Source organism: Hippocampus bargibanti, linkage group LG13 (genome assembly GCF_051943395.1).
Source record: "Hippocampus bargibanti isolate YZ-2025 linkage group LG13, ASM5194339v1, whole genome shotgun sequence".
Lineage (NCBI taxonomy): Eukaryota > Metazoa > Chordata > Actinopteri > Syngnathiformes > Syngnathidae > Hippocampus > Hippocampus bargibanti.
The window spans coordinates 15,330,332-15,349,240 of NC_142746.1; the positions used below are offsets into that span (position 1 = coordinate 15,330,332).

The 18,909-nt window shown below is 39.2% G+C and overlaps 2 protein-coding genes and 1 pseudogene across 4 annotated transcripts; 2 read left to right on the forward strand and 1 right to left on the reverse strand.

Moving 5' to 3' along the window:
• Nucleotides 1–155: 155 nt before the first annotated feature.
• Nucleotides 156–12,242, reverse strand: snx5 (sorting nexin 5). Its single transcript, XM_089012821.1, has 13 exons — nucleotides 11,883–12,242; nucleotides 10,933–11,037; nucleotides 10,740–10,850; nucleotides 10,527–10,648; nucleotides 10,307–10,430; nucleotides 9,934–10,029; nucleotides 9,737–9,842; nucleotides 9,401–9,476; nucleotides 8,305–8,344; nucleotides 8,144–8,230; nucleotides 6,997–7,156; nucleotides 6,119–6,204; nucleotides 156–2,998 (listed from the first exon to the last, which is right to left on the reverse strand). Exons 1-13 carry the CDS (start codon nucleotides 11,916–11,918, stop codon nucleotides 2,948–2,950), a joined length of 1,200 nt encoding a protein of 399 aa, XP_088868947.1. The 5' UTR covers nucleotides 11,919–12,242; the 3' UTR covers nucleotides 156–2,947.
• Nucleotides 12,243–12,277: 35 nt separating this feature from the next.
• On the forward strand, nucleotides 12,278–13,297 carry LOC148889487 (mitochondrial genome maintenance exonuclease 1-like; annotated as a pseudogene). Its single transcript, XR_016116964.1, has 3 exons — nucleotides 12,278–12,474; nucleotides 12,551–13,043; nucleotides 13,106–13,297. The product of XR_016116964.1 is annotated as a mitochondrial genome maintenance exonuclease 1-like (transcript).
• A 1,947-nt stretch (nucleotides 13,298–15,244) lies between these two features.
• On the forward strand, nucleotides 15,245–18,770 carry LOC148889488 (mitochondrial genome maintenance exonuclease 1-like). Of its 2 annotated transcripts, none has more exons than XM_089012822.1 (5): nucleotides 15,245–15,902; nucleotides 15,965–16,193; nucleotides 16,456–16,588; nucleotides 16,657–16,787; nucleotides 18,309–18,768. In XM_089012822.1, the coding sequence occupies exons 1-5, from the start codon at nucleotides 15,392–15,394 to the stop codon at nucleotides 18,406–18,408; spliced, it is 1,104 nt and encodes a 367-aa protein (XP_088868948.1). In that variant the 5' UTR covers nucleotides 15,245–15,391; the 3' UTR covers nucleotides 18,409–18,768. The 2 variants fall into 2 exon arrangements, with proteins under 2 accessions (XP_088868948.1, XP_088868949.1); XM_089012823.1 differs by having other exon boundaries at nucleotides 15,764–15,902; nucleotides 15,979–16,193; nucleotides 18,309–18,770.
• The last annotated feature ends 139 nt before the right edge of the window (nucleotides 18,771–18,909 follow it).

Genomic DNA, 18,909 nt, shown 5'->3' on the forward strand with positions numbered 1-18,909 from the left:
TAAAAGGCCATATTAAATTGTGCTGTTTCGCGACACAAATCGACTCAATGTCACAGATATGGCAAGTTTTTAGGCGCCATGCAACTTCACCTCTAAGGTTGTGTGCGATCAACCCCCCCAGACAGCTGCTGGAACATTTGACAAAAGATGGTATGGACGGACGGACAAGTGCATTTTATTGATGCTATTTTAAATGCAGAGATACTGTGATGAGATTCATATGCAACCTTGATGACGAGCACAATAATGCACACCTTTGTCTTGGAAGGTTCTGTCTGGAATTCCTTGAATTAAAAAAATATCCACTATCTTTCATTACAGCATATTTAGCGGAAATATCACCTCATGATTATATTTGGGATTGACATATGGGACAGCAAATTTCAGTTCCTGTAAGTATTCAGCATCTTAGCCATTGAATGGCAATGGAGCACCATTGCACAGGTTCACCAAATTGACAACGTGGTCATCTCTTTGCTCGGGAATGTGTTGCAGTGGTGAGGCACGCCTGATATGGACCGGTTTTCTGACCTTTTGAGATCGCCCAGTAGATTAGAACTGCGCATTTTAGAGAGGCGTTTAGTGTGGATATCCTGAGGCATACATGTGCACCAATAATGCAGTGATATGCCACGCCTGGAAGATTACCTCAGTGAAGGAGAAATGCTCACTGACATGGATGAAGACAATTGTTTTTTTCACAATGTTTGAGAGAAATCATGGGTTTCTTGATATCGAAAAAGTCTTAGCTCTATGAGCTCAGTTCATGCCAAATAGGACCATAAAAAAGTGTTTACATAATTTTTCAGTGTAAATCCATAACCTGCATCCTTGAAATATTTGACTTTTGTTTTAAGTTCTCACCAGTTATGTTTTATTTCTCTTGTAGGTTGCCCTTTAATCAGTCGGCTATTGAATGCCATCGTGTGGAAATATAAATATTATGTAATGAGAGTAAACGTTTGCCTTGTTAACATGACAGTCATTCAAAAAGTGGTTTTGGTCATGTGTTGGAGAGCAAATGGTAGGCTGGGCAGGGCACACTGACCCTGGTAAAGTTCAAGTATTGATTTTTGACACAAATGTATTATTTCGGGCAGACATATTGGTCCTTTTCACGTCAAGGCCAATTATTGCATGTTGTTCCGTTTATGGGTTTGGAAAATATAAGCTTCCACAAATTAGTATTCTTGTTTGGAATATAGGGTAATTCTGTGGTCAGCTATTTTTTCATACATTTTGATATGACCTGACTGCATTCAAAGCTTTGCAAACATTTATATGGGAGGCTATTGGATAAGAAGCAGGTGTTTTTTAGGAATATAAAGTTTCAACCTCAACCAACAAAGTTGTTTTACCCCCCCAAAAATTGCAGTTGATTTCACAGCAGTTTTGCAATCAATGTCTGTCGAAAAGACTACTGCCATGTGATTTCTCACTTGGTTGAGCAGCAATTACAAAAGCCCCCAAATGTTTTTTACAAGCAATAATTTTCTATCCATCCTCTTTAAACCTGCAAACATAAACATGATTGTCCGGTTACAGGAATAATCACAAGACAAGTCCTGGTCTTTGGACCATACTCCAAAGCTATCTGTTTGTTCTAATCGCGGTTGCCAAACTTATCTGTTTGCAATGGTGAGTTTGTCAAAATTCCATTGGCACAGCATCTGTTGTTTCAGCCAATCAGAAACTCTAGAAACTTTTCGGTCACTATGACTGCAGAAGTTGGATTCAATGGATTTAAATTTCACTCAGTTGCAAGGATAATTAAATGTTTTAGTTAATGGTTCATTTGACAACAAAGCATTTCAAATGGCAGGTGCATCACCAAGTGCAAAGCAATAAAACTACCCTACATGAATAAATGCAAGTCGTAACTTAAGGTATGACAAGCAATGCAATGAAGTTAATGTCAATGTTATTTGACCCGATTACAGAATTTGACATAGGACCAATCTTGGCAAAGTAGGATTTATTCTGTCTTGTTACAAATGTATAAAATGCTAATCTTGAGTCAGAAAAAATACAAAGGAAATCACACTGCTGGAATCAGAAATACATTCTTTTAGAAAACTATAATGCATTAATCACACCACTGTGCTTGGTGATGACTGCAAAAGTTTATCATCTTAGTGAGTCATTTTCTTAATCGTTTTGATACCTATCAATTAGATTGGAAAGGAAAGGAAGGAGGACAGTTAGTTGGCAGTATGAAGCATGTGATGGAATAATACCTGGAGTAGAGGTAGTATGAGTGGCTTGTGCAAACAAAATTGTAATGTAAACCGTGAGTCCACAATTTAAATTTGCTCACATCCATAATTTGTCTTTGCGCGGACAGATTAAAGCTAATATTCTCAAATTATATGGCCGTCTTTGATAACTGTGGTATGATGCAAATGTAATTCAAAAGAAAACTGATGCTGTTTGGTTTTCGGTGGTAAAGAATCATGTGGATCTGATGTCACGTTCTAAACTAGACTAACGCAATAAAGGCAAGAATGAGAGTATCAATGGGAATAGACAAGATTTCTTCTTGCAAGTAGAATTTCATGTAGAGTCTGTAATCGGTGTCAAACTAAACTCACTAGGGAGATAATTTAAGACGTCTACCGCTGAAAAATACAAAAAAAGTCGTGTTTCTATTGTGTGCATAGTAATAAAAATGAAATGTTACAGGAAATACAAAACGAAAGATGGACTTTAACAAAAGAATCAAGAATTATGGGACTTCCATATATCTTGGGGAGTATGCGGTGTGGCCCGAGGAAAGCTAAGGATGCTGTACTAACAAAGGTATTGTTTAAGAGGCACCAGATAGGTGAGTGGAAGCAAAGATGAGGCTTGAATTCTTGCCCATGCGAAACGTGAGGGACATCAGGATTTCATTGGCTGTGGCTGGTCACTTGACAGCAGTCGGTCAAGAATACTTGGAATGTTGTTCTCAGTTGTTCTTGAGCAGCTCAATGCAACCCTGCAATAGTGCCACGTTGTTCTGTGGAAGACGTGAAAAATGGCTGTTAGTCCTTTATGTAGGATCGGAAACCACTTTTAATACTGGATGAAAAAGACAAAAGACACGAAATTATTCAATGAGAAAAAAATGCTGTACCCGCTAGAAATAAATTCTTTGACTGAAAACAAGTTGGCCCACACCGAAGAATCTACTATAAAAATCTCAAGTGACATACAGAAAAAAAGAGAGCATAGATGGGGACAGCTGTCATTGAACCTGGTGACAAAAGAAATACTAATACGTATGTCTACCCTGCACGTGCCTTTACTAGTAGGTTAAAAGCCGCTCATTTGGGGTGCAGGTAAGATGGGGGCTGATTAGGGCATGAGATGTGGTGCACCCTGGGCTCTTTTTCCAGCCATTTGCAGGAGACATATACACACACACATTGTCGTTCACATATCTAACTTTGGGCAATTAAAAATCTTGCCATGCACGTTGGGCTGCAAACACTAGTAAACATTATTTTAATAATCACTTTAGATGTCAAGAATTTAATTAGTTGGTTTATTGATTATTGTGTTTTCCGGCGTATAAGGCGCAGCAGCCTATAAGGCGCGCACCCTCAATGAATGAAAAACGTTTGCCAAATACGGACGCTCCCCTATTTACAAACATTCGAGTTATGAACAACAGTACATACGAACATATGTCGTATTCTCTCCAGTTGTACAGCTACATATCTTTATCAAGCATATATTTTATTAAATGTTTACTTTTCAGTGCAAACCAATACAGAATACTTAAAGGACAACCTTCACCATTTTTTTGTTTCCTAACTGACATCAGGAAAACGTTTTATAACATCTAAAATACCCAGTATGATATTTTTAGTTAAATGCAAAACACCAATAAAAGGAGTTAAGGTGTCCAAAAACCACTTCAAAATGAAACCCGAAATGGCCAGTTTCAGAAGGTCCCGCCCCCTTGTTCGTGACGTCACGCCAAGACGTCTTGCCTTGCTCCAGAATCAAAACAATGGCTTCAGATTCGGAGAAGATGCTTTCTTGTTACACATCCAGTTATGAGTATGATTCAAATAGTTATGAAGAGGAGAGCACAAAGCTTTGCAATCTATTAAAGAAGTCATTCCGTATCAATTCGAGCCGTGAGGACTCCAATGTAGCGTCCCAGAAAATGCGCAAGATGGTGCCCAAACTGCGTTGGAAATGGGCTGATTTGTCTGCTGGGAATTTGTGTCAACTAGTATCAAATACAACGATTCACCATTGCGTTATTTATGTGATTTCCTTTTAATTTTGCCATCAACACGGATAAACACGAAGTTTTCAGACCAAACAAAGTACCCAAAATGCATTGTATGTCGCTTTCTCGGTCAGGGGCATTCCTGATGTGACGTGAGCAATCGTCACCAACTCGAAAACAAGACTTCCTGAATATTCAGTGCGAATCTTAAAACGTAAAATATAGCTATATGCGGTGGAATCTTTGTAAAATATAAAATACCCTTTGTAAAATACCCTCAGTAGAAGTCATTTGAAGTGATTTTACAAATTATGTCCTTTAAGGACAACCGACGCCTGCAGACATGTGTCCATAAAAATGGCTTCAAATGACTTCGACTGAGCGTATTTTACAAAGATTCCACCGCATATAGCTATATTTTACGTTTTAAGACTTGTGCTGAATATCAGAATCAGAATCAGAATACCTTTATTCGTCCCACAATGGGGAAATTTGCAGTCCACAGCAGCAATTGAAAAGGGATGCATTTTCTGGGTGCTACATTTCTGTCCAGATGCCTCAAAATGACAGGGAATAACGTCTTTAATTGATTGCAAACATTTATGCTTTCCTCTTCAGAACTATTTGAATCATATTCATATGTGGATGAGTAACAAGAAAGCATCTTCTCCGAATCTGAAGCTATTGTTTTGATTTTCGAGCAAGGCAAGACGTCTTGGCGTGACATCACGAACAAGGGGCCGGAACCTTCTGAAACTGGGCACTTCCAGGTTCAATTTGAAGTAGTTTATGGACACTTTAAGTCATTTTTATTGGTGTTTTGCATTTGACTAAAAATATCATACTGCGTGTTTTGGGTATTTTAGATGCTATAAAACGTTTTTCTGATGTCAGTTAGGAAACAAAAAAGTGGTGTCAGTTGTCCTTTAAACGATCCTTAAACATACTTAAACAAACCTTAAAAATACTTATAGAAGCTTTAAACATACATTCCGTGCAGAATATAGCACTGAAGCAATTACGAACAAATTCACCAGACGAATGACCTTTCGGAACAGATCTTGTTCGTAAGTTGGGGAGCGTCGACATAATATATAAAGATTTTCCAAATATAAGGCAAACTACATTGTAAGGTACTACAGTAGAAGCTGGGGTTACGCACAACTTCTTCTACAGGGGGAAATGAAGTCGGTCGCGGCTGACAGTAGTTTTGAGATCTGTTGTGGCTCAATATTACTTAACATAAAAGGCGCACCTACATATAAGGTGCAGGGTTGTCTTTTGAAGAAAATGAGGGGGGCTCTTGGGTGCGCCTTATAAACCGGAAAATACAGTCATTGGAATAATTAGATTAATTGGATTCATTGCATCAGATTGGGAGAACAATCACATAACAAATTATTATTGAGCGCCTGGTCTGTTCCCCCCCAAAAATTCTAAAATAGCTACCCTTTCACCGCCCAACATAATGGCCATTCAAAAATCTACCATTCATTACAACTAATCTTAAGGAAAAATATGATAATAGGATATATAAATACCAACTGTAACCCATATCTCAGATTTTGACTTGGTTCATATGATGCTTTATTTTGCTTTTTTTAACTTCAACAGACAATTACTCTGTGGTCTTCTCATTTTATAATGCTACATTATGGGGTTGAAGAGGCATGACCGAACTTGTGAGTTTTCCTTGAATTCATCGTAAAAGTTAAGTCTTAAATAGCGGAAATAGCGGAAAGCCACGTCAAATAGCGCCCACGTCAAATAGCGGCCACGCCAAATAGCGGAAAGCCACGCCAAAGAGATTGAACTACTTTCAAACATTTGAAGGCAATAAAACTGACAAAAGTTCCAAAGGAAGATGAAATATCAGGATCTCATATTACTCACCTTGGCATGTTTAATCTCCAGTTCGGCCATCTCGACGAGATTCTTTCGAAATGCCACAACTCGCCTGCCTTTGAAACTGGTGAGCTCTGGGAGAAACAACATGCCCTTTCAGATACTACATACGGCAAAATATTTGTACATTTATTGGCTACAACATTAAACACACCTTAATAACTGAATCAAAGACTGAAACGATTCTATGAATTATCCTGATCTTTCAGAGTTCTGTCAACCTAAAAGTGCTAATTTCATATACTGTACTGTCTATCGGAGTCAGAATACCTTTATTCGTCCCACAATGGGGAAATTTGCAGTGCACAACAGCAATTTGAAAGGGGATGGGGTGTGGTGGGTTGAAAGAATAGAAAAACAAGATATTCTAAGCATAGTAAAATAAAAATGTCAACTGTATACTGTAAATGTGCAAAACCGTTTCATAAAAAACTGTACATGGTTTCCGCGAGAAAACATTGCTGCAGTGAGGGACCCAGTAGGACATGTATTTTTGGGTCACCCTCCTGAAAGAGGAGTGTGTAAAAGTGATTGACAACTTTGTCAGACGAGTACAGGTTCGCTTTCAACGAAATGGTGAACATTTGGAACATATTTTTGGAAAGCCATAAATTCACTAAAAATTGACAGAAATAGTTGACACTCTGGTGGATGATCTTCCATAAACTGATTAATGTGTGGTTGTAATTTGAAATGAATAGCTTTTTAATCAAAGCCACATTTGAAATTTTCATGGGTATGCATCTTTTTGGGTACATGTACAACTGGAGACAATACTATATGTGTATGTTACTACAAAAATGGTCGTATGTAGGGAAGCGTCTGTAATCGTTGACATTGATTCCACATAGGCGCTAAAAACAAACCTTTCTTCCCAGACTCTGACAGCTTGTCAAATTTCTGGAGACACTGCTGTTGATGTTCCTCAGCCTGAGGAATATCTTTACTTTTCAGTCGAGCCTTATCCAAAGCCTTGTTGGAGTTCTCATAGTCGACTAATGCACGAGCTCTTCTGTAGAGAAGGTCCTACAAAATGTGAAAGACGAGGATAAACGGGAGAAAGAAAATATGACATTTTGAATCTCAGCCATTACTTGATCATCTTTCAGCCCCCACAAAATAATTATAGGGCATCGTATATTACTAAGGTCTGCTCGTGCCTAATTGACCATCATGAGTTAGACCAGGCCGTAGTCCATTGATAACTCACAGTAACTCCGTATTTAAAGGACAACCGACGTCTCCGGACAAGTTGTGTCCATAATTTGTAAAATGGCTTCAAATGACTTCTGCTGAGCGTATTTTACAAAGATTCCACCGCATATAGCTATATTTTACGTTTTAAGAGGTATAGTTATTTTAGATGCTATAAAACGTTTTTCTGATGTCAGTTAGGAAACAAAAAAGTGACGTCGGTTGTCCTTTAAGGCATAATCTAGTAGTATACTTTCTGGACGAAAGACGGAATTTTATTTCCACATTTTATACACTGCGGCTTTTACTCTGACATAATTTATTGATTAATTTCAAGCCTCTAATAGATGTACCCCAGTCTCTTCACACCAGACTGACCACCTCACATTGGGCAAATAAATCTGTCCTATTACAGAATATTCATCCATCATTCACGGGAGGAATGCGCATGCATGAGGGAGGGGTGGGCTGCCTGAGAGAAAACTTGGAAAAGGTCGAGCAAAGCGGCAAGTGGATTTGTGTTGCGCAATTGACAGCAAAGACAAGAAATTTGGGGTGGTGCTTCAGGTGCATAGGGAACATGTACCATAAATACAGCCACCATAGCAGTACGATCCTGTGTCACGATCCTGTGACAGGCCTTATCCACAGAGGGACAAAATCTCCCCATACCTCTTTAAAGAAAAAGGTTCTGGGACACTACTGAAAACATAGATCCATTTGACGTAATATCAATGAAAAACTCACGGGACTTTTACTTAACTGTAATTTGTTTCCTACTCAGCTCACTTCAATCTGTAGTTAGTAGGCCTCACTCACCTTGGCCGCCTGGATATCTCGCATGTAATATCTTAGTAACTCTGTGAGCTTGAGCTCCTGATCTGATGCTACTCTTCCCTCCACTTTCTATGGAGGAAGGGAAAAAAAGAATGAAACACATTATTAACAAACATTCCCCAAATACATCCACGGATACTCACTCTGAGCTTCTCAAAAAGATCTGAAAGCTTCTCCATGTGCCTGAAGGGAAATACAACGAACACTTATAAAGACAAGCATGTTTAGTTCACATATGTAGACACACAGGCATCAACGTGAAATGCATCTATCGGTATTCATTTTCAACACCGCTTGTCTTGAACAGAGTCACAGGTGAGTGTTGGAGCCTGACTTGTCGCGGAAGGCAGACTACATCTGTACTCGTCTCTTCCCCCTTTACCCCCACACCACTGCTATCCTTGTCCACAGTCTCGTCACCTCCCATATTGATTAATGCAATTCACTTCTTTTGTTTCCATCATGAATTCCTCCATAAACTTCAACTTCTTCAGCCAGGATCATCATTAGAACCCCACTTTTATCACATCACCCCCACATCCTCTGACAGCTCCACTGGCTCCCTGTCAAAATACAATCAACTTCAAAATACTTCTGTATACATTTAAACCCATTGATAACTTTACCGTCCCACCCCTCATCTGTATCACCTTTCTTTGATGACATGTTGGTTGGATACATGGAACCTGGCCATTCAGACTGAAAAAAAAATCTAATACTTGCTACGGAATAGTAAGCCATAAGCCGACTAAGTAGAAATGTCGTCTTTGCTTCAATTTCTTCTTCTACTTTTGTTTGCTTGTCGGAAAATACTTTTGTGGTTTACTGCCATCTTCTTTAACTTTAGCATTCACCACCACAAGGATTTACTTTTTACATATCCAAAATGTACAGTAAATATACTCTGACAGTAACGCATTGCAGGATTCTTGTTAGCAAAAGTGGTTTTAAATTCAAAAGAAAAAACATTGCCATTGATAGAAGTTTCTAATCAAACCCGATCTCAGTCGCTGACTTCAAATTAATTAAATGGGCATTCTGGGTGTAAGTAAGAGATCAACTGTTGTTGGTCGCAGTTTTTGTTGTGAAAAGGTTTCAAAATACAACATTTATTTGGGGGGGAGGGCGCCTTATACTCTGGTACACCTTATACACTGGAAAATATGGTATATTCTTGGAGCGCCTTACATTTGGAAAAATATGGCATTTATTCTTTGGAGAAATAAACACAACACTCACTTCCTGTTTGCTGTGCTATCTTCAGCAGAAAGTCCAATCAGAGTCGCTGAGATCTGACTGTAATCATCAGCGATATCTGAAAACACAGAAAAAAGCAAAAACAATAAATACCATACCCACATTATAAAAACAAATCAATAATAATGGAAATAAATAAACTGATTTAGATAGCCATTCATAGTTTCACTGTACAGGTGCATGTGTACTTTGTCTTGCACTCTTAATTTTAAGATTACATCCTTTGGGACAGAGGTGGCCATCTGTGTATCCCTAATGATGTGATAGCGCGAGTCATGCATGCAGCGCAAGCCTCGCTCAAGTTCACATATCAAATACTTTTGTGCGTGCGGGTCATCTTCTCTGCTTTGGCAGTGGAATCTTTAATCTTGCTGTAATAGTCTAGAAGGAACGTTTTCTCCTGCTCAAAAAAGTCATCAACTTCCTGTGGGGGAAACAACAGCGAGGCAAAAGGTGGTAAATTGATTATGTTTAAAAATTTCCATTGGGTCAAGGCAATTAAACAAAGGCAATACCTTTATTCCTGAAATAAGAACTTCATCAGCTGACTTGACCATGTTCTTAAAGAATCCTCCAAACATTTCCTTGGCATTTTTTCTTCTGACACTGAGCTAAATTTGGAAAATGCAAACTGTAAATGCACTGAATCTTTAGAGTGAACAGATGTTCAAAACAAAACAGATGACAATATCTAAATCGATACATTGCAGTCATTTCTGTATAGGATGTCATTTTGTTAACCAACAAAAATTACTTCAAAAATACTGTAACTGCTGATCACAGCAGAATGGAAGCTAAGTGTCACAACTGCACTGATTAAAAAAAATACTTCCCCTCTTTCCAACAGACAAACTAAGGAAAGGAAGTCAGCAATGTGCAGAAACTCACATCCTGGTCATACTCCAGGAAAATCTGAAAGTTTCTGTCTTTGCTTAGAATGGGATGAGAAGAGACTCTCTGCAGAAAAACTTCATGTACTTGAACCGTTTTCTTGAACACAGCCAGGTACTCGCTGAAAAAAATAAAAATAAAAAACAAAGTTGCAAAGTTGCAAAGGAAACCACTTTCACCAGCCATTGGTTGATTCATTCATTCATTTGAAACTCACGCTTCCAATTCCTGCTTCATTTTAGAGTACTCTTCCTTGGTCATAGTGGCTTCACCTTCTCCCAATTTGTGCATCTTTTCTCTTGGGCTTTCAAAGTCAGGCTTTGGGGGTGCGGGAGGAATCTCGTAAAAATAAAAAAGAGCAGGAGTATCATCATTGAGAGGAATCTAATTCCAGCAAAATTTGTCTCGCGGCAAAGAGTGTATTTCTCACGATTAGGCCAGCATAGTCCTCCGTCTCCACCAGAGTGTCATGTAACCAGATAAAATCTTCATGCTGGCGGGGAACAGATATTTCTGGCTTCTGGAAAGCAGTAAGCGTAGTCTAGGAAATAATGATATACTGGGTCAGTGATTTATGGAAGCTCATGCACTATTTACAACAGTTTCCTCAAATGAGGTGTTACCTTTGTGTGGACTGTAAACTTCACTTTTTCTCTTTCGCAGAGTGCATCGGGAATGTCAATAAGTAGTGATGCATCATTATTCAAGTCAACAGATACAGAGCGCATCTAAGGAGAAAGAACAGAGTGGAATGTCAAACCACTTTGTCTTATCATGCCTTCACCTCAGTAAACATTAAGATTATTATTGTCTGCCTAATAAGAAATTGTAGAGGCACCACGATGGTGAGAATACATTTTAATTAGATGCACCTTTCACCCAAGGTGACTTTACAGAAAGCTTCAATGAAGCACAATATCAACATAAAAGCAGTGAATTGTGGCATCTAGTTTAGAGTCAACACTGCAGATTGAAAGAGTGAGTTTTTAGTTGTCATTTTAATGTGATGATTTTGGATGAAATTCTACAAGATTACAAAACTCGGTATTCCTAACATTTTCAATGTTAAGTTCAATTTGTAGCGCTGCTTTTGATACATTGTAATACAGTATATCATAGCCTGCTTGATTTTAAACATAAAATCGAGTACTTTACAATATCAAAGCTGCATGTGTAAACCTTTAACAACTATGAAGATTATGGCAAAAATACGAAATGAAAACTTCGTAGTCTGTATGAAACTAATAAAAGTCATCAGGTTGGGTGATGACATGTTTGATCGGGTAAAAAAAAGTATATGTAAAAAATAGCATTTGGCCGTGTATGTCACGAAGTGACAATGACACCTTTATTTGTATCCAGACAATATACACTTAAAACTCAGTCAAATTTGGTCAACCAAGTCAATAATTAGCTGATAGCCGCAGGCTAATATTAAATGAAGCAGAGTTAAACATGACAACAGAAACCTAGCCAAACGCTCATGGTTGACCGTCGAACTTATATTAGCACTCCTAATGATTTCGCAATAACGTTTGGAAGAATGCGCACGCTATGTTTTTTTTCGTCTTACCTTTTCCTTGTCACTCTCGTCTAAAGTAGCTGTCATAATTGGACCGAAGTCGAGTGAACAGCGGATGAGTATGAGGCAGAGGAAAGGAAGCTGTATGTCTGCTTTTAAGTGAGCAGCTAGCCGTTTGACAAGCTGTCAATTTTTTTTCACTCCGCTCTCGAGGTACGATCGACTGTGTACTTTCAAAATCGAACAGATATTCACCCCCGTTTCAATTATAGCAGAATCGTGTCTGTGTGTACATATGCTAATTGGGCTCTTTTTTCACCAATTACTATTGACATTTATGTCGTTGTTACCGCAAAGTGGTGGAAGCGGACATCAAAGTTTAACGACACCGTCGGCTCTCGCAGCGCGCATGGACACATTATAAGGTTTGGGGGGCTTTGTGGGTAATGGAGTTTTCAGTTTGTGAATTGCGCAGTTTCGCTCACCTACAGGACTTCAATCCCCAGTTTCCATCGAATGCCATGCACACTCGAGCACCAGACGGTGGCGGAATTCGCAAAACGCTGCTTGTTCACCGCATATTTGAAGAAGTTATAGCACCACGCAACAGGCTCGGCCAAGTTGTGGTACTTCCTCGCAATGCGTAATAAATGCGCGAATACGCCGTAACCGAGGAATAAGCTTTCTTATGATAACGCTGTAAGGAAAATATTAAAAAGTTTTCTGTTCACTGGAGATATTTCGGCAAGGATGCTTCAATTTACCCCCTTAACTTCGGATTTTTGTAGCGTGGCATCGTTCTACTTCCCGTAGGGGGGCGAGTCCGTTCAACTCAGTAGACTCTGAGCGCTACTCATGCCTTGTAAGGTCTGCTCTATCTTCGAGGACGAGTTCTCAAACGCCTCATACCATTCAAGATGAGGATGACCACATGTTTGGACCAGTTGTCAAAGCTCATACTCCGTCAAGACAACAAAGGCGGCGTTCTCAAGACATTCATCTTTTTTTTTTTAACATTGCGAGGAAACACGGGAAGCTGAGTTAAGACCACCAGTCCGAATCGTGTTAAACATGGACGAAGGTCGGTCGTCCATACCGCGTGTGGCCAGGATTTTTCAAGCGACGCTTTCACCAGAGCAGCTCTTTTATCTGAAGATATGGAAGAAAAAGATGATTGCAGAACTCGGGAAGACTTCAAATAATACACTCAAAGTAAGTTTTGCAGCATTTATGTAATATGCATTGTTTAATTGCATTTGAATCTCCCCCATCAGACTTGTTTCGGCAAGGGAAACTTTTCCATTCAGCCTTGGAGGAAGTTCTCATGTCAGACGCAACAAGGCAAGACGAACAGCTAAAACCACAATCATCTGATGTGATGGGATACATGAAGAGCATTGCTTCCGTTCTGGAAGATGTGAAATGGCAAAATGGCATGAAATAAATTCTTTAATCGATTGCAAACATGTATGCTTTCCTCTTCAGAACTATTTGGATCATATTCATAACTGGATGAGTAACAAGAAAGCATCTTCTCCGAATCTGAATCCATTGTTTTGATTCTCGAGCAAGGGAAGACGTCTTGGCGTGACACCACAAACAAGGGGGCGGGACCTTCTGAAACTGGCCACTTCCGGGTTCAATTTGAAGTAGTTTTTAGACACTTTAAGTCATTTTTATTGGTGTTTTGCATTTGACTAAAAATATCATCTTGTGTGTTTTGGGTATTTTAGATGCTATAAAATGTTTTTCTGGTGTCAGTTCGGAACCAAAACAGTGGTGTCAGTTGTCCTTTCAGCAACAGTTGGATCGACACATTTGATGTTCTAGAACCCGCAGGACTGATTGTGAAGGCGTCCAAGTAGATTTCTGTTAGGTTAAATGCTTAAATATGAAAGCACACATCTGGAAACAGTGCAACAGGGAAAGAGTAATGAAAGGAAACTAAAAGACAATTTGAAATTATTTAATAATACAAAATATAATCAACATCAGTCTGTGATTCTGATATTTTTAGGTCAGCAGATAAGGCTTAGCAGGCTTTGACGGTCCGCCATTGGTATTACTGAATATCATACTCATATTTTATTTTTATTTTATATTCCGCCGAATAATAGTCCGCCCTCCTTGAGCATGGAGGCGTGGTAACTGTCAAAGCCTGCAATGAAATTGCATATCATAATTTTCATTCCATCAACATTGCATAAAAAATAAATTAATTCAAATACAGTGAGACCTCAACTTACAAACACCTTAACTTACAAACTTTTGGTCTTACAAACGTCAAATTTATGAAAATGAAACCTTATAATTAGCACTATTTTCATAATACACACCCGCCACGGCTGGCGGAGTGATCTTCGGCGGAAGCACACGACCGAACAGCACCAGAGGTTAAGTTACCAACAGGCCTTATGGAAGGTGACTCTCCTTCCATAAGCCATCAACGACCATCAAAAATGTAAATTAATTTATTTTACAGCACAGTTTATTTCTTTAATTACAGTCCTCATGTAATGCGCCTCTCTTTCCAAACAGCAATTCCCTTTGACCTTCGACCTCCAACGCCATTCCATCAAGCCATAAATGACCATCACAAATGTAAATAAAGTGACTTTATGATACAATTCAGTGTATTTCTTTCATTACAATACAATAGCATATTTATTATACTATATAATAAGGTATGTTGTGTGTAGTTTTAAGGCTTATTTAGTTGAAAAGTATATTTTATGGAAACCCGGGGAGGGATTATTCCCATTTTAATGGTTTCCTATGGGAATTTTTTTTTAGATACACACTTTTCGCCTTACACACTCTGTCTGGGAACCAATTAAGTTCGTAAGTTGAGGTCTCACTGTATACCTTTAGATACATACACTTATATCTACACCACATGACACAATATGTGTATAACTGAACCATTTTAAAATGTAACATATGAACATAGATGGAAATAATGGTAGTTGGCACAATTTGTTTGATGCAAAACAAATTGCTAAATTGTTTTTACTAGCCTCTGTAAATTGGGGGTATAATACAAGGGTCAATTAGTTTTGCAAATAATTTTTACATAGCTATACAATATTTTGGTGAATATTCCAACTTAAATTTATATCTAAGTCTAGAAGTCTTTAACTTCTGAGTTCCCCATTTTTTAAACAGTACTTATTACTATTTTTAAGTAGAAATGTGGGGTGCCAGTTTCAATGTCGTGTATATTCTCCACAAATTTTGTGAAATTACCTGAAAGTATAAAATAAGAGCTCCAGTCAACTGTGTCCTCTTCCAAAAACATTTTCCTCAATATCTTCTCATCCAGGCAGTAGAACATTTCCAGCGAATGTCATGCACACCCGAGCACCAGAGGGTGGCGGAAGTTGCAAAACGTTGCTTGTTCACTGAATATTTGAAGAAGAAGAAGTATTAACACGACGCAACATGCTGGGTCAAGTTGTGGTTCTTCATAGCAAGTATTACGTCTGTATTTAATGCGTAATAAATGCGCGAATACGCCGTAAGCGAGAAATAAGCTTTCTTATGATAACGCTGTAAGGAAAATGTTCATATTAAAACGTTTTCCATTCACTGGAGATATTTCGGCAAGGATGCTTCAATACACCTCCCTTACGTTCGGATTTTTTGTAGCAAGTCATCGTTCTACTTCCCGCAGGGGGGCGAGTCCGTACAACTCAGTAGACAGTGAGCGCTACTCATCCCTTGTAAAGTCTGTTATATCTTCGAGGACGAGTTCTCAAACGCCTGATACAATTCAAGATGAGGATGAGCACATGTTTGGACCCGTTGTCAAAGCTCATACGCCGTCAAGACAACAAAGGCGGCGTCCTAAAGTCAGTCATCCTTTTTTACATTGCGAGGAAACACGGAAAGCTGAGTTGGGACCACCAGTCCGAATCGTGTTAAACAGGGACCAGGGTCGGTCGTCCATACCGAGTGTGACCAGAATTCTTCAAGCGACGCTTTCACCAGAGCAGCTCTTTTATCTGGAGAGATGGAAGAGAAGGATGGTTGCAGAACTTGGGGAGGAAGGCTTCAAAGAATACACTCAAAGTGAGTTTTGTAGCATTTATGTAAGATGCATCGTTAAATTGCATGTGATCCTCCCCCATCAGACTTGTTTCGGCAGGGGAAACTTTTCCATTCAGCCTTGGAGGAAGTTCTCATGTCAGACGCAACAAGGCAAGACGAACAGCTAAAACCACAATCATCTGATGTGATGGGATACATGAAGAGCATCGCTTCCGTTCTGGAAGATGTGAGTGCAGCAACCGCAATAGAGAGCAGTTTGCAGCACGAGACTCTCAATTATATTGGCATTGTGGATTGTGTGGCCCACTACAGGCAAGTACATCCTGACAAATGTCGCGGGGCATGCTGGAATCTGAAAGTCTAAAATGTGCTTGTGTTTGCTGAGAAATTAATGTAAAACTGGCTTTTCAAAGGGGGGAGCGGTACCTTATTTACACCGTGGTCCTCAGTTTGCGACGGGCCCAATATGATGACATTTCAAATTTGTAAAACCGATGCAATGAGATAGTTTGTGCAGCAATGTAAGGTACGTCTTCGCACAGCGTCAAACTGTGTTTACCATTTGACTGCTCAGAGGTGTTTTGTGTGTGATTGACTGGAAAACTTCGGAAAAGCCAAAGCCATTCCTGAGCAACACATACGACAACCCCATTCAAGTAGCGGCCTACGCTGGAGCTTTGAACAGTGATGGGAGATACAAATACCAGGTACTCTTACTATCAAGTGTTTGTTCATCATCAGACCAATGCTAATCATCCAACCTTTGAATTTGTAGGTGGAGAATGGCCTTATTGTTGTTGCTTACAAGGATGGCTCTCCTGCCCACGCTCACCAACTGAACCATGAGCTGATGTTGGAATATTGGGAAAAGTGGCTGATTCGCTTGGAAGAGTTTCGAGAGCAGAGGTGAACCAAATATGTCATTTTCAACATTTTCCTGCAAGAGGTGTGAAAAGGCACAGAAATAATTTGGACTTCAGAAACATGAGCACTATTACTCAGTGGCGGGCCGTGCATGTCACTCGTAGGCCTTCACTAGTAATAATAAATAATACCTTTAATTTCTAAGCGCCTTTCAAAACTCTCAAGGTCGCTTTACAGTCACAGGATAAGTTTTTTTTCTGTGGGTGAGCACATGTGCCAGCGCTCACTCAACCTGGAATAACTCATAGATAAAACGTTAGCGAGCTGGCTAATGGATAACTAATAGATAGATAGTTAGGTAGCCAGCTAGATAGCTAATGAGCAAATAGATATCAAATAGATATGTACGTCTGAATCAATTCGCAGCCGACACTAAAAAAGTGTGGAGTGATTTACTACACATCATGTAACGATGAAAAGGTTTCTTCAGCCGTCATCTGTACTTCTTTGAAGGGCAGGGACCTATCATAGCAGAGTGCGGCACCGCCATGTCTGGACAGTAGGGATATATATATAGGGCCTAAACTACCAGTAAGACTTTAGTTTGCTGACGAAGTTTCTTGGATAAGAAGCGAAACGTCCGACACCTTCAAAGAAGTACAGATGACGGCTGAAGAAACCTTTATCGATGGACCACTCCTGTATGACTGAGAGCTTAAACAGACATACACATCATGTAATGTACTAGAGGGTACAGTTAGCCAGGAAATAACATGTGAAGAAAGAAATGTCATCAAACTGTTCGAGTTTGTACCACTATCGTGTGGATTTATGATATGGTGTCAGAAGTCGCTCTTCACACCACAGAGAAAATGATTGGCGAAGGATGGCGAAGCATCAATTAATAACCTCATAAAATTGCAATATTATTTGCTATTTTTGCTAGTCCGACTTTTCTTAATGATTCCTATTTTTTTCTTGACAAGTCTATCTTGAAAATTGCTTTAACAATAAACCAAATCCATTTCTTCTGGGTTGACAAAACCGCGATTAAATCAACACAATATATTTGCTTTTGCAGCTCGCTCCCGATAAAGTGTGCTAGCTCTGGCCATTATGCTTTTATCACCAGCGGCTAGTGATACCATGATTGGCTAGTGACTAGCCAATCATAGTTTTTAAAAACTGACTACCAGCACCTGCAGGAAGGCGCTGGTACCATTTTGGGTTGCCAACTCGAAATCTGATTGTCTAAAGCAACAGTTTGATCGACACATGTGATGCTCCTGAACCTGCAGAACTGATTGTGAAGGCATCCAAGTAGATTTCTGATTGGTGAAATGCTTAAATACGAACGCACACGTCTGGAAACAGTGCAACAGGGGAAAAGTAATTCAAGGAAACTAAAAGACAATTTGCAATTATTTAATAAGAATTCACAGACAAAATATAATTAACATCAGTCTGTGATTCTGATATTTTTAGGCCAGCAGATAAGGCTTAGCAGGCTTTGACGGCCGGCCATTGGTATTACTGAATATCATACTCTTATTTTATTTTCAGATCCAACAAAGAGTCTGCTAAACAAACACATGATGAGATGCCTCCAAGTGGTGGGAAAGTTGCGCAAACTCCTCACCCTCCATTACAAAGACACATTTAGGTTATTGATATTGCGCAGAATAATAGTCCACCCAGTGGCCTGAAACACGTGTTGAGTTCATCTGTCATTTCTGTTTAAAAAGCATCGGTGAAACCTGTCAAACGCACATAAAGTGGAGCCAGATCGTCTGAACTGTTTAAGCAGATGTTTACCACTCTCCTTTGTGATGGAACCAATACATCAATAGATTCTCATTGGTACTATTTTTATAGACTTGATTTTAATTATGTAGAACAATTGCGCTGTAAAAAACTGAATGGACTTAGCTGCAATTTCAAAATAAAAAAAATATTCCACTGTAAAAGAGCTCTCTGTTGTTCTGTGCTGTTGTCAAAGATGTTCGATTGGACACTGTGGACATAGACTCGAAGACAGGAAGATTGTCTTTTACTGCTGGCAGGGGATGCAGCCATTCAAGACAGACGTCCGAATTCTGCAGCCTTGTGCCAAGCTATTTATTGAGAGTATATGCAAATTAATGTGATACATTAGTAAAACAGT

What these genes read in the sequence shown, in the direction of transcription:
- snx5 (XM_089012821.1), bottom strand. Translation starts at nt 11,918, where the DNA reads ATGACAGCTACTTTAGACGAGAGTGACAAGGAAAAG. An exon ending in ATGAAGCAGGAATTGGAAGC is followed by an intron (nt 10,431 to 10,526) that starts GTGAGTTTCAAA and finishes TATTTTTTTCAG; the next exon opens with CGAGTACCTGGCTGTGTTCA. An exon ending in TGGAGATTAAACATGCCAAG is followed by an intron (nt 2,999 to 6,118) that starts GTGAGTAATATG and finishes CGTCTTCCACAG; the next exon opens with AACAACGTGGCACTATTGCA.
- LOC148889488 (XM_089012822.1), top strand. Translation starts at nt 15,392, where the DNA reads ATGTTCATATTAAAACGTTTTCCATTCACTGGAGATATTTCGGCAAGG. An exon ending in GATTGTGTGGCCCACTACAG is followed by an intron (nt 16,194 to 16,455) that starts GCAAGTACATCC and finishes TTGACTGCTCAG; the next exon opens with AGGTGTTTTGTGTGTGATTG. An exon ending in GAAGAGTTTCGAGAGCAGAG is followed by an intron (nt 16,788 to 18,308) that starts GTGAACCAAATA and finishes TTTTATTTTCAG; the next exon opens with ATCCAACAAAGAGTCTGCTA.